The following is a 24,769-nucleotide window of genomic DNA, read 5'->3' on the forward strand; positions in this document are numbered from 1 at the left end:
CGTTGACCATCAGGCTTAAGTCAGTAGTAGCTGGTAGAGCTTTCAGAGTGGGGGTCACCAGGGGTATTAGGGCTTCCGCTGTGCTGTTGCTCCTTTTCCTAGTTGGGCAGGCCGGTGCAAAAACAGGCCTTTTATGCACTAAGTTACTGATATTAATGTCGAGTGGGAGGAAGTAGTGGTCAGTCCAGGTAAGCTGTACGGGGTCCTTCAGGGTGATGTTTCAATTGAGGGCGGTTACCCAGTCAAGGATTCTACCCTTTGAGTGGGTGGTTTGGAACAAAGTTGTAGGAGGCCATGCTCCTCTAACGCTGTATCCAGGGCATTTGCTGGGGTGTCGAGAGGGTTGTTGAACCCAAGATTGAAGTCTCCAAGTATAATCAATTGTGCTGAAGGTTTGGAGCTTTCTACTACTAGTGAGGTGATATCTTCCTCAAATGAGCCAGGTGGGCCCGGGGGTCTGTAAATTAGATGCAACGTGATGGTGCTCTTAGAGGAGGTTTGTAATTTAACTGTGAGATGCTCACATGATTTGAGTGGGAGAGAGGAGGCTAGTCTAATATCAAGCGAGGACTTAGAGATGATAGCTACACCACCTCCTCGAGCGTTGGGTCTGTCTACTCTGAGGATGGTGTAGTTGTCGGGGATGACTAGGGTAAGAGATGGTCCTGCCGCATCGTGCAACCAGGTTTCGGTCACAGCGAGGAAGTCCAGGTTGTTGGTTAGAATAATATCGGCAACTTCTGTGGAATGGGCAAATAATGATCTAACATTTAGGAGAGCTCCTTTTAATGTGGGAGGGGTGGAGTTGATTGAGGTAACAGTGTGAATGTTAGTCTTGTTGGGTAGTTTGGCTGGGCGTTTGCTAGTTCTGTGGTGGGTTCTGGCACCGAGTCTATTGTTACGATCGGACGGGATGAGGGTAGTAGTTTGAGAGACAGTTAGGTCAGTCGTTATGCAGGGGCTGTAGTCAAGGGTATGGCAGAATGCTCTTGTGTCGGTAGGGTTCCGCTTAGAGCTATCTGAGTTCTTGTTGGCTAGGATATCAGAAGAGTGTACGTGGTCAAAGGTGGGATAGGCAGATTGTATGACCAGGAGGAAGGCTGGTGTGGTGGGCAAGAATGGAGTGGGGCAGACGATAGGGTAATGTCTTGGACAGGCAGGTCTTGCTAGACCATTTTTATAGGCTATGTAGCTGTAGCCATTGCAAGGTATGTCACTTTGCATGACACAAAAGGGGAACATGATTGCGGTGAGGCAAAGTAGCATAATAGAGAAGCTTGGGCTGAGGCACCGTGCAGAGGATTGGCGAGTGAAGGACATGGGTAGGGTAGTGCCAGATAGTAACAACATCATAGGGCTGGTAACAAGTTGTGGCTGAATGTCAGGCAGGTAGGGTATTGGTGTCGATTAAGTAGCTAAATACAGCTATCGAGGGCAGGCTGCATGCAGCTAACAGGCCGGCTGAACACGGCTGTCAAGCTAGACTAGATGCAGCTATCAAGGTAGGCTGAATACAGCTATGAGGGCAGGCTGAGTACAGCTATGAAGGCAGGCTATATACAGCTAACAGGTAGGCTAAGTACAACTCTGAAGGCAGGCTGAATACAGCTAACAGGTAGGCTGAGTACAGCTATGAAGGCAGGCTAAATACAGCTAACAGGTAGGCTAAGTACAACTCTGAAGGCAGGCTGAATACAGCTAACAGGTAGGCTGAGTACAGCTATGAAGGCAGGCTAAATACAGCTATCAATGTAGGCTAAGTACAGCTTGAGAATCCAATTTGGTGGAGCTAGTAAAGGCATTGCGATTGCATAGAGGCATTGTAATACAGTGCAGTACTAGTGTAATAATGGCTAGCATTTGGTGCAAAGAGCATGCAGAGATACTGTTAGTGTGCAATAGTAAGTGGTCATCCGAGTATTGAACAGCCTTGTTAGGGCAATGTTTGCATACGTTTAGCAGTTGCAGTTATATCATAACAGATAACAGTTTGCTGGGGGAGTTCAAAGCGGATGTGCTTAGCTACAGAGGTGCAGGTGGATGAAGGGCTGAGGGTAGAGCATGATTTTGTGGTGATGCAGGGGACCAGAGAGATCAGCAGGCTGAGAAGCCAAAGATGGCCCCCAAGCAGATGGCTCCAGAGGAGGAGATTGGGGCCACTGTGTCTTTCCTGGTCTATGTGGATAGGGCAAGGTGGGCTCAGGCTTTTATCAGGAAGGTGAAAGTGGGAAAAGTGTGAATCCTATCCATGACTTCACCATCCATGTGCTCATTAGTGTAAGGCTACTTCAGCATGTCAAACAGTGTGGGCCTCATTACGAGGTATGCCGGTAAGGCAAAAATGATGCTGGTGTGGTAATACCGGCATCGTTTACCGTCCCGTTGCATTCCGACCCGCAAATCTGGTATTTGCGGCACACTAAAAAACGGTGCAGCTAATAGTGGTATAGGCGGGTACACGCACCCCTTCAGGGAGCAAATACCGGCATGCTGGTAATAGGGGGTAATTCCAACTGTCATGATGCCTACCTCCAAGGAGCCAGGTTCGACCCAGCGACCCCAGAGGCAGGCATCATTTTCCCCAGGGGAGTGCCAGCGGGCCCAAGCTGGGGCCCTTTGGACGCAGTCCTGGCGCCTTAGGCGCCAGGCTCATGTTGGACCTCTGTCCTGGCGCCTTAGGCGCCAGGCTCATAAAGCTAGACATGTGTTCAAGTGTTTTCATGTGCACTTACCTGATGCAGACCATGCTGCCACATCCAGGCCCTCTTGAGGCCTGAATGGAACTACTTTACCTGTGGGACTACTTTCCACCCGGGTGTGGTCGGGGAAGGATACATACCTGATCGGAGGAAGGATACACACTTGGGACTTCTTCCAAAGCTATTTAAACCACACCCGATCAGCAACTCACGCTTCGCATTGTTCTGCTCCTCGCAGCTGGACGCTCACCGTGTCAGCTCCTGCATCTGGACTTCAGCCAAGCCTGTCAGCATCCTGGGTCACCTGCAAAGGGAGACAAGAGACCTTACCAGCTAAATCTGCACCACGGAGACATCACCGACGACCCTGAAAGGGAAGACATTATTTTTAAAAGCATTTCGTTACGATAGCTGCAGCGCTGCATTTCACTCACCTTTCCTGGGTTCCTCCATCTTCAGCAGCGATCATCCGGATACACAGCCACTTCCCAGAGCCTAGAGAAAAGGACAAGAATAAGAGGTGAGAGAAGGAAAGGAATAAGACTTACCTCATTTCATTTCGGGTCTTGCCGCTTCCAGGCATTTTCCGGACCCCGGCCCCTATGGGGAAAAAAGACAAAGACATTGAATGAGCGTATGCAAAGTCAGTTCCCGAGCGCTCATCCAGAACTAACCTGCCATTTACTGGAACTGGAACTGCACGTTTCACTTCGGGTCGGTGCCATATCTTCGGCATTCCGAACCCCGGCCCCTAAGGGGAAAAAAGACATAAACATTAGCGCTTGCTGCAAAAAGACAATGAACATTATTATTAAGCTTGGACTTTTGAACTTGCAACAGAACTTTTACAGATCCTTACGAGAATAGTCAAGCTTACCTGAACTCCCATCAATCCTCAATCCAGTGAAGTAACTGGGTTTCAACGCGCCCCTGCATCAGAAGCAGGATGGAGAGCTCATCCTTCCTGACCCTAAGGTGAGACTTCACGGGGAATCGTGGAAGGGTATCGTGGAGGGTTGGAAGAGAGTGGGAGGCTTGATCATAACTCAGTCAGTAGGTAATACTCCCTTTTCACGCACAGGGGAATATTCCTGCGAGCCGGAGAAGCCATAGTAGAGGGCTCTTCCTGTCCATATTCAGAGTCCTGCGCTTCACCATTGAAGAAGCATCAGCACTCGAAGCCAGACCTGCGCCTCCGTGGGAATCAGGTGAGCGTTACACCAATTATTTATATATATTTCAACAAAAGGAAGGAATGTACAACAAACTATATACAACAGTGAACTTATCCCCTCAGAAAGCAGAAATACATAACAGCCGCTAAATCAATATGGGCTGCATTATGTATTCTCAATACACATAGAACAGTGTTGTTAGAAAATATCATTTTTAATATATTAATCTCTAATTCAGCACAGGTAATACAAAAATAGTTACAACAACATATACACATAACACAGTCATATACATGTTAAAAACATTCCACCTCGCAATATAGAAACATTTACGCCGACAATTAGATCAGCATAGCACCAAAAAGGCAACTTAATTGATTTCATTTCCCATTGTGTGTTACAGCCCAACTTATATAAGTTTCTGTCCTCTGTGTTCTCAATAACCGGACATTCATCAGGGGCAGAGGTAATCCTGTGCTTCAGGTAGATTCTTCCTATTCGACCAACAACTTGCTATTTCATGGGATGTGGAAGCTGAATTTTACCTAGATCCAACCCAGTCTCAATAATGGTCACCACCCGTGGATCCTTTCCAATTCCTCTAGACCTCCAAGTGTCTATCTAAGGTTCTTGTTAGCCAACAAATATATGTTTTAATCGGAGTACCATCTGAATACGGCCTCTTCCTCTTCACGGATGTGAACCTCTCGCTCCACAATTAGGTGGATCCGCTCCTAGTAGGCAGTCACGTATAGAAGTTTGAGAACAGGGACCAACCCACGCATACATGCAAATACCAGCAAGCATCGCAAAGCCGGTAATCACGGCCTGCATGATGCCGGCCATACAGGCATCTCAGACCACCCGCAAACAGCAAGCAGGATACAAGGCAGCTACCACAGGTGCACACAATCCCCACAGGTGGAGTCAATGGAGGCTGTGCCAGTATAAACTGAGCACACCCACACATCACAACCCCCCCCACAGGTGTAGGCAATGTAGAGTGGCCCAGTACAAAAGGAGCACACCTACACACCACACCCCTTCCTACACCAAAATGCTAACACTAGCAGTTGCAATCATGGCACTGGAGAACATGCCTATACTGCTACAACTACAGCAACAACAGCAACAACAACAACAACTACAGCAGTAACAACAACTACAGAAGCAACAACAGGCAACACAGAGGAGATGCAGGAGGAGAAGGAGGGTGAGCCAGGCCCAGCAATTACTACCAGCGCAGCCACCAGTGCCTCGTAGGCAGCCACCAATCCCTCGCACCAGACCCAGCCCATTCAACCCTACCCCTGAGCAGATCCACACCCTGTATCGGTTGGACCGTGACACCATCACCACCATAGTGCACATGATACAGAACGACATTGCCAGCCACATACAAATATGCACTCCCATCCCCCCACTACTAAAGGTGGTGTCTGTACCACACTTCCTGGCCACAGGCACCTACCAACACACAGTGGGCCAGCTGCATGGCATTTCACAACCACTATTTTCACGCATGCTGAACCAAGTGCTGGATGCCCTCCTGAAGCACGCAAGCACCCACATATCCCTATCACGGACTGCCCAGGAGATAGCCGAAACCAAAGTAGGCTCCCATGCACTGGCAGGCATGCCCAATTGTGTCGGTGCCATCGACTGCACCCATGTGGAATTGATAGTCCCCCATGCCATAGAGGCCATGTACCGTAATCGCAAACAATACCACTCCATCAATGTGCAAATGGTATGTGACTCCAGGAAGATCATCACCCATTGTTGCGGCCGATTTCCTGGATCAACACATGTGATTGGAGAATGCATGCAGAGCCAAACACTCCTGACCTAAACCAGTCAAATGGTACATGACACTTCACTGGGCCACATATCACAAATAATGCATATCAATGAGAACAAGTAAGAGGCACAACCAGGCCACCATGGTGTTGGCAAGCAATGCATGAATGAACAGGGCGGCAAGTGTGGCTATGTGGGCAGTGTGACCATGCATAGTAAATAACGAACAGCATGAATTGGAGTCAAAGCATTGTTGCACTACCACAGCATATCTGCCTCAGCATGCATGATTACACCCTGAATCACCTATTGAATGCCAACCAGACTACCACACCTCATGACAGTACAGATTGCACCTAGATAACATTTTTTCATGCTTAGAGGGACATGTGCAAATAGCTGGCGGCATGACTGTGCTCCCTGAATTAGGGGAATTCAGAGTGACACACACACCTATTTGAATCTGCTTGCAGGTGATGGAGGATATTCCTTGAGGCCGTGGCTACACACCCCTGTGCCTAACCCGCAGAATGGCCATGAGGAGGAGTACAATCGTGTGCACACCCGTACCCGTGTTGTCATTGATCAGACCTTTGGCCTGTCGAAGGGGCAGTTCCGCTGCCTCAGCAGGTCTGGTGGGGCACTCCTATATAGGCCTGAGAAGGTGGCAAAGATCACCATGGCCTGTGTCATGCTGCACGACATGTGCGTCCGAGAAATGTACCATTGTCACCCGTCATTGACATGCATGGGCCGGTGAGGATGATGAGGACGGAGACGGAGGTGAAGTAGCCCCACTGCCAGTACGTGATGCACGGGAGGGCTGTGCTGTACGGCAAGCACGAATTCAAGTATACTTCTGAAACACAGGGATTATGAAAGACTTGTGTCAGTCAGACACTGTACCAATGTGAACATGCATTTTTTTAAACTGCAAAAATGTGCCCACTCCCCCCTCCCAGACCCCCCAACAAACTCCCTCACCCACCCGACAAACCCCAGAAAATACCCCAACAAACTCCCTCACCCACCCCACAAACCCCAAAAAATACCCCAACAAACTCCCTCACCCACCCCACAAACCCCGGAAAATACCCAATAAACTCGCTCACCCACCACACAAACCCCAGAAAATACCCGAACAAACTCCCTCACCCACCCCACAAACCCCAGAAAATACCCCAGCAAACTCCCTCAACCACCCCACAGATCCCAAATGTCCCCATGTGTGCAACAAACAGTGTTCCCTTCACCAATGTAGTTCTTCACATTGTCATTGCCCATACTGTTATTTCTTTGAGACTTTTGGGTCTGGGGTGCCATGGCCGAGCGCCATGCGCTCCTCCGCGTTAACCGCACAGGGCTCGATTGCACCGAGGTGGAAGGGGTTGTTGTAGTCGAGGTGTCTATTGTCAGTGCCATGGCCGGGCCAAGGTGTGGCCGCTGCATTTGCGGGATGTTTGCAAGAAGGGCCTGTGTCAGGGACCCCATGCACTCCCTGAATGCACACGTAGATGCCTCCACAGCAGCTGTATTGGCTGCAATGGCCGTGGCTATGGCCCTCATGGCCTCATTCCCAGCGTCGACCCGTTGACGCATGATTTGCAGCATTGACTCTTGGCGGGCCTCTACCCTTGCCAGGCGAGCCTCGAAGGAGGTGTCGGCCGCAGGTGTACTGGTGGCTGGTAGGGTGGTGGCTGGCAGGGTGGTGGCTGGCAGGGTGGTGGAAGGCACCTGCGTGGGGTCCTCATCCTGCACTGTCCTCCTGGAAGATCCCAATGTCTGATTCTCCAAGTCAGAGTCATGGAGACACGGATCGTCCAGGCTCTCAGACTCCGCAGGTGGGTGGGGGCTGGCAATGGGGCTTGGGGTGGGTGTTCCAGACATGATTCCAGCCTCATCATCCACCTCTGTGGACACAACATCCGTGGTGGCTGGCGGAACGGCTTCCACTGTTGTGGGTGCCTGCTGCTGTTCTGTCGCTGCAGGTGCCCCCTGCAGGGTTGATGCCTTGCGTGGCACACTGGGTGTTGCTGCAGGCATTTTCCTGGATGGGGGGGGTGGCCCTGGTCCCTTTGCGTGCACTGGATGTACTTGCACCCCTGTCCTGTGTTCCACCTTCCTCATCGGTGCCTGGGAGATAGAAGAGATGGAGGTCATCAGTGATGTTGTCAAATAGCAGCTATGATGTATTGCGGTGTGATATGTTCATACATTCAGGCATCATTTCATTTCCGGTGTGTGGCATTTGGTGTACTGAGGGGACATGTTGGCAATCAATGCATGGCTGGTGACATATCATTGGTTTGGTGTCTGTGTGGTAGGTCCCATGGGTCTGGTTGGGTCATGTTGCACCTCTGTTGGGATTGGGATTTTCACTCAGCATGCGTGTGGTGCAGGGTATGGCACTCATTATTCTATGGATGTGTTGATGTAGCCTTGGAACATGCATTGCCTTGCCTAGTCTAATTTCCACATCACTTGTGCCACATCATGTTTTGGTATACTTGGATGTGATGGTTCACTCACCTTCCTCTGTGGTAGTTGCAGCGCCGACCTCCTGGTCTCCTATTCCCTCTATGGATTCCGGGTCAATGAATGCACTTGCGGTCTCCTCCCATGTGGTGAGCTTCACAGGGGAGTGTGGGCCACCGCCTGTCGCCATTGCGGCCCTCCTTTTCTCCGCCAGGATCTTCCTGACCCGGAGGCAGAGGTCGTCCCAGCGCTTCCGGCAGTCACGTACACTCCTTGGGGTGCTCCCCACTGCCGACACTCTCTGAACGACCTCCTGTCAGACCTGTTTTTTTTTGGTTTGGGCCCCATGCTTGAGGTCTGTGCTCCTGATTGTGTCTGCATGCTGTTCGAGGGTGTTAGCAAGCATAGTGAGTTCAGCATCAGAAAAACGCTGCTTCCTCTTCCTTTGGGAGGATTTACTGGTGGCCTTCGACATCCTGCTTCAGTTGTGGCACACAACAACACGAGTGTAGTGGTGGTTATGGAGAATGGCAATGGATTGTGTTTTTAAAGATGGCCGCCGGCTCATTTCCCGTTCCTGTGCGATGACGTAATTTCTGGGTCCTTTTTTGCGACCACGGTAATACCGTGCCGGTATTACCGTGCCAGTGTTTAGTGGTTGTTATGACGTGGTTACGGAATGGGCGGTACCCGCAATTCCGAGATAGGTGGGTTGGTGGTCCGTTACCGGCATGGCGGTTTTGCCACTACCAGCATGGGGTAACGCGCGTTCTCGCGCACTCGTAATCACCCACTGTTAGCAGGTTCATACGAGCACTGACCCGCTCATTCCGGCATGCCGGTAATGAACCCGGTTTTACCGGGCAACTTGTAATGAGGCCCTGTGACTGTTAGGTAAGGCATGTAGGATAATACGCAACCTCTCTCAGAGCACCTTGGACATCACATTGATGTTCTCCTTAAACAATGATGTGTTCAAGGAGCACACATCGTGTGCCACAGACTAAGCTCCTTCAGCACCTTCCTCCAGTGGAGACGCTGGCCACAAGGTTGTGTGGTATGAGAATGCAGTTTGACATTGATCATTCTCTAGCAATCAGCTCCCATGCTCCCTGACTCTGGGCTTACCCAAATGTCTTTCCAATGCACCATCACTGACCTAGTTCAGCCAGGCCCAGTGGCACCATCGAGCCAAAGCACGGCTGCTCTAACACCTCTAGCAGTGCATCCTCTTGTTGGTGGTGGTAGAATTCAGGTTGAAGCATTTGTATTTGTATTTTATTATATTTTATATAGTGCTTTTTACCGAAACGCTTCACAGAGAACAGTTAACAGTACAATAGATCAGCGTAGACAATTGTGTTCGAAATCAACCAGTAACAATCAGACAGGTGACTGACGTAAGTAACTTTTTAAGGAAGAGCGAAACAGAGAATAGAAGGTTAAAGAGCAGAGAGATAGAGGGAGGAGGTTCCAGTGAAGAGTGGCAACCAGTTGGAAGATCGAAAGCGAGATTGTGCACAGGGGGCACGAGGAACAGTAAGTAAAAAAAAGTCCAGCAGAGCAAAGAGGCCGAGGGAGAGAATAGAATGAGAGAAGAGAAGCAAGATAATCAGGGTCAAGACCATAGAGAGATTTGAATACTAGACAGAGGAAGCTGAATTTGAGCTGAGAGTGAAAAGAGAGCCATCCGAGAGAGTTAAGAGAAGAGGAGATTGAGGCACGGTAGGAAAGCAAATAAAGTGAGCGAATAGAGGAGTGATAGATTGAATTAAGAGGGGCAATGCGAGAACAGGGAAGATCAAAGAATAGAACAGTGCAGTAGAAAACGAGAAAAGACTAGTGAAGAAACAAGGAGCTTAGTGGCATGAAAAGTGAGAAAAGGGCACATTTTACGAATGTTGTAGAGGTGAAAACGACAGGCATGTGAGGTTAGTGAGATGTGATGGGAGACGGAGAGATTAGAGTCAAGGTAAAGACAAAGATTGCGAGCAGTAGGAGAAATCAAGAAATTAAAGGCAGGAAAAATGATAGAAGGAGGAGGAGATGGGGGGTGGAAGAACATTAGCAGGAAAGAAAAGGAATTCGGTCTTTCCGGCATTTAGGGTAAGAAAATGAGAAGTAATCCATGACTTAATAGCAGTAAGGCAGGATGAAAGGGTGATATGGATATAAGGTGCAAAGGATCAGAAAGAGAGAAAGAGCTGAGTGTCATCCACATAGAAGTGATGTGACTCTCCGAAGGAAGAGAAAACAGGGGCAAGAAAGGAGGTGTATAAGGAAAAAAGAAAAGGACAGAGAACAGACCCTTGTGGGACTCTGTGATCGAGAGGGAGAGAAGGAGAAATATTGCTGCCCCAGCCAGGATATGGCCAAAGTTCGATTAGATAGATAAGAAGAAAACCAGGATAGTATGTTACCACGAAAACTTAATGAGTAAAGCATTAGTTGGACAGGGCAGGCAAGAGAGATTGACTAGGAAAGCAGGTACTTATTGCCTGTCCTCTATCACTCAGGGGAAGCCCTGATAGTAGTGATGCCTTGGAAAAGTACATCTTCCAGCACCACCCTAATCCCTTCTCTGTGATTGGCCAAGAGGATAGTGAAAGGAGTTACATGGAAAACTGGGAGAGTGAAGAAAAAAAACAAGAGTGGCTCTGCTGGGAGGTCTACCAGAAGAAATGGATGGAGAACCTGCACATGGTGTCACTCTGAAGGTGGCTCAGCTAATCGCTAGAGCCAAATAAAGAGAGGATGAAGGAAGAACTAAAAAATTGCTTTTACAATGCATTCAACCACTGTAGCTGGCTCGCACACAAATCTTCATCACTCGAAGAATCTGTTGTATGTTCGTCCAATAGATGGGCATGGCGTTTCATGTCGTAGTCTTAGGGGTTAAGATGCTTGTTGATTTTTATGAAACTAAGCAGAGGTGGAGTCCTGGGAAATGTTGCTGATCGCTGACCTTTATCTCTCCTTTCTGCAGATGATCCAACATACAAAGGGTTAATGTCCTCTGAATCAGTATTGTGGCATTCAGCTAGATATAGCGGGTGGTAGTGGCATAATAGCAGCTTTTCTAACATATTTTGGGAACTGTAGGAGGAGCTTAAGTGGTTGCAGATCTACTGAGCCGCATGTATTAACTTATCTAGTGATGGGTACTGGCTTACTACAAGATGGAGAGCATGGACAAAGCAGGGCACTTGCATGGTTTTACCTATCCTCAGGGAAACTGCATCATTAGAAATGTTTTAAACTGCCACAAAGCCTACTTGTAAACCATGGAGTGAGCCAATACCACAGCTTCTTGTACTTTGTCTCAGAGATAGCCTCCCGTGCAGGATCTGCTATCAACCCCTTCTGATACAAGGTGCTTTGCAGGGAAATGACATTATGCAGCTTCTGACCAAAGATATGAGGGAAGGTGACCCAGTTTACTTTTACTTTATTTTATGAACATTTATATAGCGCGCTGTGGACCATCAGGCATGAAGGCGCTGGACATTTACAGACACATTAACAGATAGCAGTTATCACATGATGAGTGTGAGAAAATGCAAGTGAAGATTAGGAAGTGGTAGCGGCCATTAAGCAAGAAGTTAGGTATTCAGCTCTTTCTTAACGACTATCAAGGAGTTCTGGAATCTTAGGTCTTTTGGCAGACTGTTCCAGAGTTTGGGGGCTATCAAATGAAATGCTCCCTTCTGGGCTTTTGCGGTTCTACTTCTTGGAAGGGAGAGTACATTCTGCCCACTGGATCTTAGCTCTCTACCATTAGCTTTGTCTAAGATAAAGTTCTGCAAGTATGTTGGCATTCGCTCCAGTCTGCACTTGAAGGTAATCATTAAAATTCTGTAGGTAACATGTGCTTCTATTGGCAACCAATGAAGCAATCGCCTTGCGCTCATTCCATGGTCTCTACTTGCGAGGCCCAGAACTGCTCTTAATGCTCTATCTGCATAATCTATAGTCTGTGCATGTCATAAGTACTAATGCCCACCAATAAACTTCCACAATAATCAATTTTTGCACCGATGATGGCTCTATCAATAGTCTCAGCACTGGCCTGGGATATGAGTGGCTTAAGATGATGGAGCAGTTTGATATAATACACTGCGGCTGAAACTATGCTACTGACGTGAGGACCCATAGATAAGGACTGGTTGAGGATTGCACCCTGAATCTTTAGCTTAAGAACTGGTGCAATGAGGTCAGCTCCTAGCCTAAAGGAGCAGTAACGTATGTCCAACTTTTTTATGGCGGCCATGCTGCCCACGATCATTAGCTCAGTTTTACTTTTGTTGAGCGCTAGTTTATTATTAAGCATCCAATGTTCGATTATTTCAAATATTCTGTTCAGTTCTAGTTCAGTTCTAGTTCTAGTTCGGACACCCGAGAGCAGGACGACACATTGGGTGTCGTCTACGTAGTTACTGAACATCATTCCCTCTGCCTCTAGCTTAGAGAAAAACGGGGTCATTAAAATATTATAGTGACATGGTGAGGTACTGGCACCCTGCGGTACCCCGAAGAGGACTGGGATAGGTAAGACCTCTGCTATTTCAGAACAAATTCTACTGACCCTGTTCTTAAGAAATTATGCGATCCATGATACAGAAAGAGGAGAAAGGTTTGCAACCTTAGAAAGTCTGGACATCAAGATTGAGTGGTCGACGAGGTTGAATGCTGCAGACTGATCGAGCGATACAAGCAAGGAAAGGGATCCTCTATCAATGTGCTCCAGCAGATTGGATTTAAGTTCCAAAAGTTAAGTTTTGGTTCCGAAACCTCATCTGAATCCCAATTGATGGTCATTCAAGATCGGGTGTAGATTTAAATGCTCAGAGATTTTGGCCATAGGCAACCTTATCTAACATTATTAACAGAAAATGAGTGTTCGAAATCGGATGATAGTTTAGTCGATTGTCTATATCTAGTCCTACTTTTTTTAAGATGGGCGTGAACATTGTTTGTTTAAGGTCATCAGGTACCATTTCTTCGCGCAGTGAGGCCTTTACAAATGTGCAGATTGCCTTTATAAGAGGGAGGGGCATGATTTTTATTATTAATGAGGCACAAGAATCACCTTCGCACCAAGAAGATTTTAGTTTATCAATGACTTGCTGAATAGTCTCCTCTGTGACAGGCTGAAATTCAAATTGGGTTATCATGGATTGACCTTGACTAGACTTCAGACGTTCAAAAGTAGCATTCGTAAATAAGTCATTCTTTCTTTCCCGCATCCCTGTTGTTATTCCTAAAAGTGTATTATTCATGCCATTTTGAATTTTCTGGCACCAAGCGGCATCTCTGGTCTCCAGTTGGTCCGGAGGAAGGGGTACTGCCTCTTGTTCTTTAAGGATTTTAAAGATTTCCCTGGTGTCTGAGGCTGCATTGGCTATTCTTGTATTGTGAATGTTACATTTGGACTTGGGTATTGCTACTTCATAATCCTTTACGAAGCATTTATAGGATTGCAGAAGTGCGGGGGTTATAGCTGATTTCCTTTGATGGAAAACCTTAAGTACAGATGCCTTAAAATTCAACTGTTCAGCTGTAAAGGATGGTTGACTTTTCAACTCATTTTTCTTCTGTTTCTTTTGCCTGAAGGGGCTAGTGTGTTGGAAATATTGGTCATATTGAAGGCTAAATTAGCCGGCATGCATTGAAGGGTAGTGTCCAGCGTAAACATTATTTTATTATCTAGTAATGGCAAAATGTTATCCAGTGTAAGATGTTTAAATAGCGTGAGACCTTATGCTCATTGGTAAGATTTTTCAATTTGAGGGGAAACGGAACAGATAGAGAAAAGTGTATTAGAAAGTGGTCTGACCATGGGCATGGTGAGATATCCACTTCACAGCAAGTAGTATCAAGCGTTGTTAACCAGTCCAAAGTGTGACCTTGTTCGTGGGTGGTTACCGTTACTTGTTGGACAAAGCCTAGATCCGATAATGATTGTTGTAGCAGCAGAGCATGGGAATATCCTGTGTTGCCTAACAAATGGTTGAAATCTCCCACGATAATAAAGCGAGAAGGTGTTTTAAGTCGGGGAAGTCCATAGGAATTGCTAGGTTAAGGCTGGGCTCTGCGGACTCTGAACCCCAACTTTCCGATATAGTACAAATATCTATGTTGTTGTGTACAATATAATTAGTAACCTCCAAGGTGGTGGTGATGAAGCTTTATTTGAGCTAGGGAGTATACACTCAGGAGCCAGAGTGGACAATGCGAATTTCGACAGTGCTTCATGTGGTGGGGGATTGTCAGAAGGTGTGTCTAATCTTATAATGTTTTGTGCCATAATGTTCTCTACCTGGTGCACCCTCTGGTCAGAGGTCAGATTTCTCGTTACAGAAATGGGCTCTTGTAGCCTCGTTCTGGAGGGACACAAATCCTAAGTGGAGCCACGTGAGTGCAGAGGCTGCTGACATGGTCCGACCTTGCGTAGCAACGAGCTTGCAGCGGAATGGCAAAGTGATCTTTTCCGCTCTGCTTCAATTTCCCCAGTACTTCTGAGCTACCCATGTTGGCGTTGCAGGGAGGTTGGCAGCAGGTCCTTGCAACGGACTGCGACTGACTGTGCCGACCCGTACACATCGGGTTTGTAGTAAAGTGGTTTTCCGGAACTACAATCCTGCTGGGGATTGTAGTTATGGGGTGGCTGAGGTGCATGCCGAGTAGAAACCTACTCTGCTTCCAATCGTGCCTTTCGAAGTGACTAAAATAATTAAACTGGGCAGCTTGTGCTAGCCCTACTCAGGTTCTGGCTAAAAACTGTCTAAAAATGCACAGCAAATACAATTTAAAATCACATCAGTTCTAGTTCAAATCAAATGAATTTATAAACAAGTAAACAATTAAAAACTAAAGTGGCGCTATCCGAGATTCAAATATAAGTCTGCTCATAGCCATTAAATATGTGCTTTGATCACTGTACCACATGTCAATTTCTCAATTGACTTTCTTGTTCTCTTATTAGTCCAGTGCCATTCACACTGCTTCCATAACATGATCCCAAGGCATGATCAGAAATTCCTAACAGGGATCAAAGAGGGCTAGAAGCCATCTGAAGCCCTTGTGTATACAAAGCAATAGGACAGTAAATCTATTTCCAAAATTACATCAAGTTTATCTCTGAATAAACAGAGGATTTAGTGCCTCTTTTGATATTTTATGACATGCTCAAAAGCTTCAGTAATGGTTAGCTTGCACAATGAGGGGGATTTGAATTGTGCTGTAGTATCAGCAGGTAAATATGGTGTTCCGAGAGGGCTTGTGAAAATTTGTGAATCAGCACAGCAAGGTTCTCCAGTGTAATGATGGGGTATGGTGGTGCACATGTCCATATTACCATCCGTTGAGAGCTGAAAGGCAACCCAGACCCCTTTCTTTTGTCCAAACATGCAGACAATGGTATCTCATCTGGGCCCACAGGGGAGAGGTGAGCAAATTGGTAGCCGGCTGCCCTTGTAACACACATATTGGGCCTCATTACAACTCAGGCGTTAAGGGTTAACACCACCGTTAACCCTTAACGCCTGATTCTGATTTTAACGCCTGCTGTTAGCAGGCGTTAAAATCCATGGCGCTAACCTGCCATGGTGCTAATTACGCCGCCGTAATTTACGGCGGCGTAATTAGCGCCTTCCCCACTCCCATTATGCCCTATGGGGCAAAAATGGGAATGGGGAAGGGAAAATGGGAAATGGGGATTTACCGCCCCACTCACCTTGGAATGGGGCGGTAAATCCGCCATCCACCATGGTGTAAACGGAGTTTACACCATGGTGGTAAAGTTGGTGCACTTAGCACCAAGGTTGTAATGAGGCCCATTGTGTATGTACGACAGGAGGCAAGATGTGCTTGTAGCTTTTTCCCTGTAAAACACCTCCACATATCTGATTTTGTGGGAGGGCTTAGATAGCTCCTACCTTTTGCTCTTCTTAGGGTTTCTTATGGTCTGTTTAGTGTACTTTGCAGTGGATGCTGTGCATGTGCTGTTCACCGAGCATGACGTGGCAGACTGCGATGTTTTGCTACCACTAGCATGTATTTATTCACACTGTTTTGGAAAAGCCTCTGCACTGGTGCGGGCAGAGTGTCTTAAGCTTTATTCCTGTGCACACTGCTTGAACTTAACAATTTCATGGGTGTGTCAATGCTTGCCCCCTCGTGTTCTGCCTTTTGGTAGTGTTAAAGAAGAGGTGTCTGTCTCTCATTCTTGAATCAGGCAAGGGAGCATAATCTTTGTCCTGTTCTTCTTTGTCTTTGGCAGCAAATGTGTTGGAATTACTTCTTGTTCCTCATCCATAGATTTATCACATCATGCTGAGCTCATGTCATCTATTCTCCCTCGTGTACCTCGGTTTGTGGGGGCTCAACTTATTCCTCCCCCTGAACCCGATCCTCTGGTGACTGTGGCAAGTACAAAGCTGCTTCTTCAATTAAATGTACAGTACATTTCCTCATGCTGCACCAGATTCACTTGAACCATATGTTCCTGTTCTTTGCAGTGGAAGAGACCTGCTGCTACTAATTGACCAGCATAACTGGCATAGAGACCCTCATACTATCTGGTCTTCTCCAATGCAAGCATTTGCTGCTGTAGCAGATGAAAAACACCCAGGTGTAGTTCTTACCTGACCTCCACACCATCCCCTACCCTGTTTTAGTACTGCAGGAAAATCAGACATGTTAATTCAATTAACCTATGTTCTTCAATAAGCAATTCATCTGGCAACATATGGGACTCTCAGTGCTTTGCCCTTCTACTAACTGTACACTGTCCATCTCCTATGTTTACTAAATGCCCATGGCGTTCTAAGTATTGTGGAATTCGTCTCCACCTGCTAAATGCACCTGGGGTTATCAGTGTTGTAGCCTTTTACTCAAGCTACTAAATGCACTTGTGGATCTTTGTTTCCTGTTCATTTCCTGTGCCTACTAAATTCATGTTGCGTTTTCAGTAGTTTGGTCTTCTCCCTTGCCTGCTAAATATATATATATATTGGATTTGTCATGCGTTGGTCTTCACCATTGTCTGTTAAATGCATGTTGGATCTTTAGCTCTTTGGTGTTCCTTGACTAAACACATGTGGGGTTTTCCAGCCAGTGAGTAGGCCTCCTAGTCTGTCTATTAAATGCATCTGGGGTTGTCATGCTTTGGTCTTCCCCTGTGCCTACAAAATTCACATTCGCCTTTTAGTGCTTTGGCCTTCAACTCTGCCTACTAAATGTATATGGATTTTCGGTGGAAAATAGCCTTATACTTAATGTGCAGAAAAAGAATTCTGAAAATTTTCTCAAAGGAACAAAAAGAAACGGAATTTGTTTGGAAAATTGAGAATGAGCCAATTGAGATAGTGAGATCATATATTTATTTAGGGATCTACATCTCTAACACTATCAGAGTTTGGGCCCTATGTGTCTGAAGACTGAAAAGAAATGTAATGGTATCCGAAATTTTGTTAGATAAAAAGGTGGATTTTCAATTAAGGGTATATTGAAGTTGTACAAAACCAGTTTTTTTCCCAGTATACTGTGTGGTACAGAGATCTTTACAAATATAGAAGGTAGATTGTTGCGAAGAACTCTAGCTTTACCTAAGGCTACACCTCTTGAAGCAATATGTTGCGAATTGGGAATTATAACTCTAAGCTCTCAAAAGAAAATCCGGTCAGGAAGTTTTTATGTAAATGTTTTGACTCCAAAAAATGATGGTTCCTAGTTGGCCAATTCTTTTGAGTTATTAACACAATATCCCTGCCTAAAAGCTCTGGAACAGTGGTAAAAGGAGATTGTTGTGTTTTTTTATGAGATTGCATTTGTTATAGAAATGGATGTTAACATGTCATTGGTGTAACCAAAGACAAAAGAAATTACCCAGGATATGGGAAATAAATAATAACCTTTCCATTCTGAATCAGCAAATCACATTTAAATTATATATATTACAAAGTTTTTCATTGGACTCACCTTGTTCATATCTTAAGATAAGTCAATTATAATGTCCCTTTAAACAAGTGTTTCTAGGCGCGACAAGACAAGGGAAGGAAGACAGAGGGAGGACAAAACAGGGGAGGGAGAGAAAGCAGAGACGAAAAGAAAGGTCTTGAGCTGCTTTCGGAACTTCAGGTGGTCCGGCTCAAGTTTTGAGAGGTGCAATGAGGCCATTCCAGAGGGAGGCACCTGCCAAGGAGAGAGATCTATGCCCCATTCCCTGGCTTGAGAAGCACCTGACCCTCAGAGAGTTAGAGGTGGCTGAGTGAAGGGCTTGAGAAGGTGTTTTGAAAGAGAGAGTTGTGTGTAGTGCAGGCCCTGGCCCCAGAAAGCCTTGTGGACAATGCAGAGGGTCTTGAACTTGATCCTTGCAGCCACTGGGAGTCAGCCGAGAGAATTCAGGGCTGGAGAGATACGGTCCCTGGGCTTGAGGCCAAGGACAAGTCTTGCTGTCCTGTTTTGGATTCGTTGCAGAGGGCTGAGAGTAGAGGAAGGCAGATTGAGAAAGAGGCTGTTGCAGTAGCCTAGCCTAGAGAGAACCAGGGCTCTGGAGACAGTGAGCTTCTGGGGGCAAGTGAGAAAATGAAGAATACCTCTGAGGAGGTGCAGCTGGTAGTGGGCCTTCTTGGCAAGGTCCGTGATGTGAGAAGAAAAGTAGAGAGTGGAGACGAAGATGACACTAATGTTTTTTGCCTCACAGGAAGATGAAAGAAGAGGGCTGAAGGAGGGTGGCCAGAGTGAGTAGGGGTCCCTATGAGAAGGATCTCAGTCTTACTGGCATTAAGGCAGAGATCATTGGAGGTGCATCATTCCTGAATCATGGATAGAGAGTCAGGAATGAGCGAGAGAGGAGAGGAGGCTGAGGGGAGCCTGAAAGAGAGCTGAGTGTCATCCGCATAACACTGAGTTAGAGGAGAAGATAGAGATAAGGTGGGCCAAAGGGGCCAAGTAGATATTGAAGAGTCAGAGTGAGAGGTTAGAGCCCTGGGGAACACCACATGTGGAGAGAGGGGTGGTGGAGATAAAGGACCCAAGTTGGACCTGGGAGGTCGGTCCAGGAGGAAGGAGGTCAACCACTCCAGGGCCTGATCTATGATGCCAAGGTTCTCACAGAGTCGATTGATCAATATGGCATGATTGACCATGTCAAAAGCAGAGGAAAGGTCAAGGAGGATGAGGATAGAATGAAGGCTTGAATCGAGATTAGTGGAAAGATCTTCACGGGTGTTCAGGAGAGCAGGTTCCGTGCTGCTGGCTGCTTAGAAGCCAGACTGGTGGTCGTGGAGCAGATTCACTGTGCAGAGTAAGCTGGGAGATGGCCAGCTTTTCCAGGAGATTGCCAAGGAAAGGAGTGATAGAGATCGGGTGATAGTTTGGCAGACAGTTAGTATCGGAAGAAGGCTTTTTAATGGGGGGGGGCACAAGGGAGTTATTGAGGAGAGAGGGGAAAGTTCCAGTGGCAAAGAGTGATTGCAGAAATCGGCCAAGGCTGGAGGGAGGGTGTCAATGTTTTCCTTGATGATTCTGGAGGAGCAGGGGAGCAGCTGTTTGGATGACACTATCATAGATCGGACTTATCTAGAAACATCATCAGGTGTAATCAGAGAGAAAGAGGAGAAAGGAGGATGAGAGGGAGAGGCAGTCAGAGAGGGGCAAGAGAGGTAGAGGGAGAAGAAGAAGAGACAGAGGACAGGATGTCCTGAGTTTTAGTGGTGAAGTGAGAAGCCGGAGCTGTACAGAGGGGCTGGGAGGGAATAGGATTGGTGGAGACTACCGAAGGATTGGCCAACTACTTGCAGATATTAAAGAGTTAATCCATATTGTTAGAGGCTGCAGAGTTGCAGGCTGGGATGTGGGCTCTCTTCTTGGACAGGACAGAGAGTATTGCATTTGGAGCAGGCAGCAGGCCAGTCTGTCAGAGGATGCACCCTATTCCCTCCACTTCCTCTCAGCCTCCCTACACTTGCGTTTCAGGGTGGTGAGGTCGGAGTGGTACCAAGAGTTGCACTTGGAGGTAGGCTTCAAACAGATTCTCATGACAGGGGCAAGGTATTCCAGCATGTTGGAGATAGAAAGATGCAGGTTAGAGAAGGCTGTGTCAGAGTGTGAGGCAGCCACAGGCATAGGAGGAACAGAGAAAGTAGCAGCAAAGGCATCTACCGTCACATGCTCGATGGGCCGAATGAGAGAGACGGTAGGTGGCAGGGCTGGGGACAGAGAGCTTCAGAAGAGAGGAGAGCAGAAAGTGGTCAGTCTAAGAGAGAGGAGTGGTGAATGGGTTTGAGAGGGGGAGGTTTGAGGAGATGAGAACATCCAAGGTATGCCGGCAGAGTGTGTGGGGCCAAAGGGTACACTGGAAAGAGAGAGTCTTAGAGGTTGCGGAAGACCCCCGACGAGGGATTAGATGCATCCAGGTGGATGCTGATGTCTCAGAGGAGGAGAAGATGAGAGGTAGAGGCAAGGAGAGAAGAGGAGAGGTCAGCCCACTATAAGATGAAGAGGGCGACCAGGCCATGTGGCCTGTAGATGGTAGCCACAGTCAGAAAGACGCCAAGACAGATATAGAGCCTGCAGACCAGGCGTTCAAAGGAGGAGTAGGCCTGCGTAGGAATGAAAGAGGCAGGGATCTACTCCGGAAAGATCAGAGCTACTCCACCTCTGGGACGGTTGGCACTGGGCTCGGAGAGGATCTTGTAGCTATCATGGAAGAGAGTGTAAAAACTTGTGACAGATATGGCCGAGGACCCATCTCAGTGAGAGCAAGTACATCCAGGTCAAGTTCTTCAAGGAGGTGGCAGATGTCAGAGGAGTGTTTGACAGCAGAGCAAGAGTTGAGAGTAGTGACGTGGAGCAGGTTGCCACATTTGAAAGACTTCTGTGGAGGGGTACAGGCTTGAAGTATGCCCTGTGGAAGTGGTAGAGGGGCCTGAGAGTGGGCAGAGGTGGTAGAAGGAGGTGGCAAAGTAGCCAGAGAGGAGGAGGAGGGTGCCCAGAGAGGCAGCAGAAGAAGAAGGTCGGGGAGGAGCCAGCAAAGTGCTGGTAGGAGTAGCAGGAGAAGGAAGGAAGTTGATAAGACGCGGGTGACGCCTATCGAAAATGAGGAGATTGGGCTGAGGGCCCTGGACCAAATGGTGCCATTCAGATAGACATTAATAAAAAAGGATAGAGAAGAGAAACCATTTGAGGGGTTCATAGGTCTGGAGAGGGAACGACAAATTAGATGTCGGTAAGAGTCTGTCTGGAGAAAGCACTGATGTAGGTATCAGCAATAGGGAGGCCTGAGTTTGAGACCAGGATGCCCCTCTTGAACTTCTTCCTTCCCGACTTAGTGAGAGGGATAGGATAGGAGATAGCGTAGCAGTTAGAGACGATAGGGGAGGATAGCTCAGTGGCAAAGTGCTCACTTTGGACGCAAGACGACATGGAGCAGCACAGGTTCAATCCTCGGGTCCGCGCTTAGAAACCTGTGGGTATTAAGCATGTTATAAATAACCCATCATATCATATAATACCATATAGGGTGCAAGGAGGAAGTAGGAGGAGCAAGGAGCAAAAGAGAGAGGAGAGATGCACAGCCCAGCACTGCGTAATGGAGGATGTTCAGAGGGGGGGAAATCACACAGTAGGGAACACACAGAAGGGGCAGACAGGTACACTCAACAGTACAAATGCTACCCCCAGTGGAGTGGGGTCATAGGGAGTCGGAGGGAGCCTAGTGGGGACAGTTCACAGAACAACAGTAACCACAGTTGAGGGGGGATATAGAGAGAAGGAGGGAGCCTGGTGGGACACAGATCATAGTAAAACAGTAACCACAGTTGAGGGGGGACCTGGAGAATGGGAGAGAGCCTAAGGGACACAGATCACAATACAATAGTAACCACAAATGAGGGGACTTAGAGAAAGGACTCAAAACACAAAGTACAGCGAACCGCTGGAGGGGATAGCCTAGGGTTGCGCAGAGACAGCGGATGATTACATCAGATGGTTAGGTGGTAGTACGCACAAAGGGCGGGAAGTTTAGCTGACAGTAGCAGACAGTAGTGGCTGTGCCCCCTTCACGCACCTTTCTTACCGTACAGTCTCTGATGGTCGACGGCTACACTGCACGCTTGCCCTCTACACTGCTACCCCTTTGTCACCAAACTCCTGCGTCGAACAACACCACAGCCTTGTACTGCGAAGGCTTTGCTGCAGAGGGTCCGATCCTCGGTTCTAAAGGTTTGGATGCGTGGACGCAGGTGCAACGTATTACGTATCGATGGGTAGCGTCTCATGTGCACCTGTGTCACACAACATCGCAGCCTTGTCCTGCGAGGGCTCTGCTGCAGAGGGTCCGATTCTCGGTTCTTAAAGGTTTGTATGTGTGAACAGAGGCGCAACCTATTACAATACTAAGGTAAGAAGATTCATAATGCAATTGAATTCGACCTATTACCTATGCGTTCCAGGACAGGTACATGGAGGAATATTCCCTACCAGGAAAGATAAAGAGGTGGAAACTCAGAGAGATCTTACAAATTGTCAAAAAATACGGGACTTTTATTTCAAAGCATATTACAATTTGAGTTTTCAATTGGGCAATTTTAAGTCTGATCAAACCTGGGGTCTTTTATATTTAGGGAGTAGTCCAATTTTAAATTTCACTATGCATAATATTTGGTGCAAAATTGTGGACAGGTTGGATTGGATGCTGCTTAGTAAATGAATGGAAAGTTCTAAACAAAATTGCTTTATTTTTTAAGAGGTTGATAATTTATTTCCTTTTTAACATGTTTGTATGGTTTTTATAGGTAATGAGATTCGTTATGTGCATTAATTTATTGTTGAAATAGTATATGAAATAATATGGTGATGTGTAATGAACTGTTTTTATATATGCAGTGTTAAAAGGTTTATTTAACCAAACAACACTTTAATAAGAAAATGCAAAATTATAAATCTGGATTTTCAGTGCTTTGGTCTTGTCAGCATACTAAACGCATGTTGTTATCTCAGTGTTTTGGCCCGTTCATCCTAAATGCAGATGGGGTTCTCAGTGCTTTTTCTATCTCCCAAGCTTACTTGGTTTTCTCTGTATGACCTTGTTTTTCTCTGTATCGCACACTGTCTATGCCTCCGGTAACTAATAGACATCTGTAACCTTAATCAAAAGTTCTTACATATTCCTGTAACAGCGCCTCGAAGCCCACGGGCTGCAAGTGCGCTTAACAAATGCAAATAAAATTTAAAAAAACGTACTGTACTTGGGGTCCACAATGCTTTAGCCTTTTTCTTCACCTATTAAATCCACATTGGTTTATCAGTGCTTTGGCCTTCTCAAACCGCTTACTAAAAGCATATGTGACTCTAAATGCTTTGCTCATCTCCTCTTCCTACTAAATGTATGTTTGTTCTTAGTGTTTTGGCATTCTGTTACACCTACTTAATGAACAAAGGGTTCTTAGTGCTTTTGTCTTTTCCCCCACCTACTAAAAGCATGTGGGTTTCTCAGTACTTTGACTTTCTCCTATGCTTGCTGTATGCACCTTGTGTTCTCAGCGCTTTGGCTTTCTCCTCCACCTACTAAAAGCATGTGGGTTTCTCAGTACTTTGGCTTTCTCCTATGCTTGCTGTATGCACCTTGTGTTCTCAGTGCTATGTCTTTCTCCTCCACCTACTAAAAACAGGTAGGGTTCTCCCTGCTTTGGAATGTGCTCTGCCTACTAAATGCGCATTGACATTTCAGTTATTTGAATTTCTCCTTCACCTACAAAATGCAATTGTGTTTCTCAGGGTTTTGGCCTTCTCCTGCAAAACGCATGTATGGTTCTAAGTAGACTGGCATTCGCCTCCTGCTCGGCCCCACACAATTCATTAGTTGATAGCAACTGAATAAACCAAAAGCTCAATTCGAGTTGAAACTAATGGGGACAATTGATGGCAGTGAAAGTATGAGATGTTCAGTCTTCAGTGCTGACATCATTTAGGAGGCACAGATCAGCTAACCAAGGCTAGCGCAACAGGGATATGCACGGCGTTGTTATAGTAGAGACACAAGAGATGAGCACCATCTGAATGCATGTGACACAAACACAGGATGGATGAAATAAACTCTGAAATACATGAATAATCTGCAACATCGGTAACATGCCCTTACAGCAATGTTAGGGTCGTGGAATGCCTTAGCATCAGTGTAAAGGCATCGGTGCTACAACATCATCTTTATTTTCATGTGGGAACAGGGAAATAGAGGAAGGGGGGTCATAAAAGGAAAACGGGGACAGAGTTACCAGGAGTTCTCCCTTGTTTGTCCCCTTAAAAAAGGAATGAATTTAGCCCTCTAGTGATCAGTGTGTCCAGGGACAGACATGCAAGTATACAGGTAAATGTGTGCAACTGACCTCGTCTCGTTGGTGGATTCGCTTGTAGGCATATTCAGGGAATGGCGGACGGGGAATGTATCTGCCATGCCCCGCCTCAGCGTGCAAGACTCCTCGCTCATACACTACTTTGCCTCTTGAGATAGTGACCAGGGGCACTCCGTGGCAAACCATTCCCTCAAATACGTTGACGTTAACGGCTTGATGGTGAGTTTTGGCAGAGATGGTCCTGGGGAAGACATAGAACAGATCA

The 24,769-nt window shown here is 46.8% G+C and overlaps 1 protein-coding gene across 1 annotated transcript in view; it reads right to left on the reverse strand.

The window, feature by feature from the left end:
• Nucleotides 1–12,116: 12,116 nt before the first annotated feature.
• The window catches only part of LOC138498332 (dihydropyrimidinase-like), a 469,519-nt gene continuing 456,866 nt past the window's right edge, over nucleotides 12,117–24,769 (reverse strand). Inside the window, exons 8-9 of the mRNA XM_069622132.1 lie at nucleotides 24,517–24,745; nucleotides 12,117–12,611 (exon numbers count right to left, since the gene is read on the reverse strand). Of these exons, the coding sequence (XP_069478233.1) occupies nucleotides 12,117–12,611; nucleotides 24,517–24,745 (724 nt within the window). The remainder of the gene's footprint in view (nucleotides 12,612–24,516; nucleotides 24,746–24,769) is intronic.

This window comes from Ambystoma mexicanum, chromosome 5q (genome assembly GCF_040938575.1).
Source record: "Ambystoma mexicanum isolate Mex_15411 chromosome 5q, UKY_AmexF1_1, whole genome shotgun sequence".
Taxonomy (NCBI): domain Eukaryota; kingdom Metazoa; phylum Chordata; class Amphibia; order Caudata; family Ambystomatidae; genus Ambystoma; species Ambystoma mexicanum.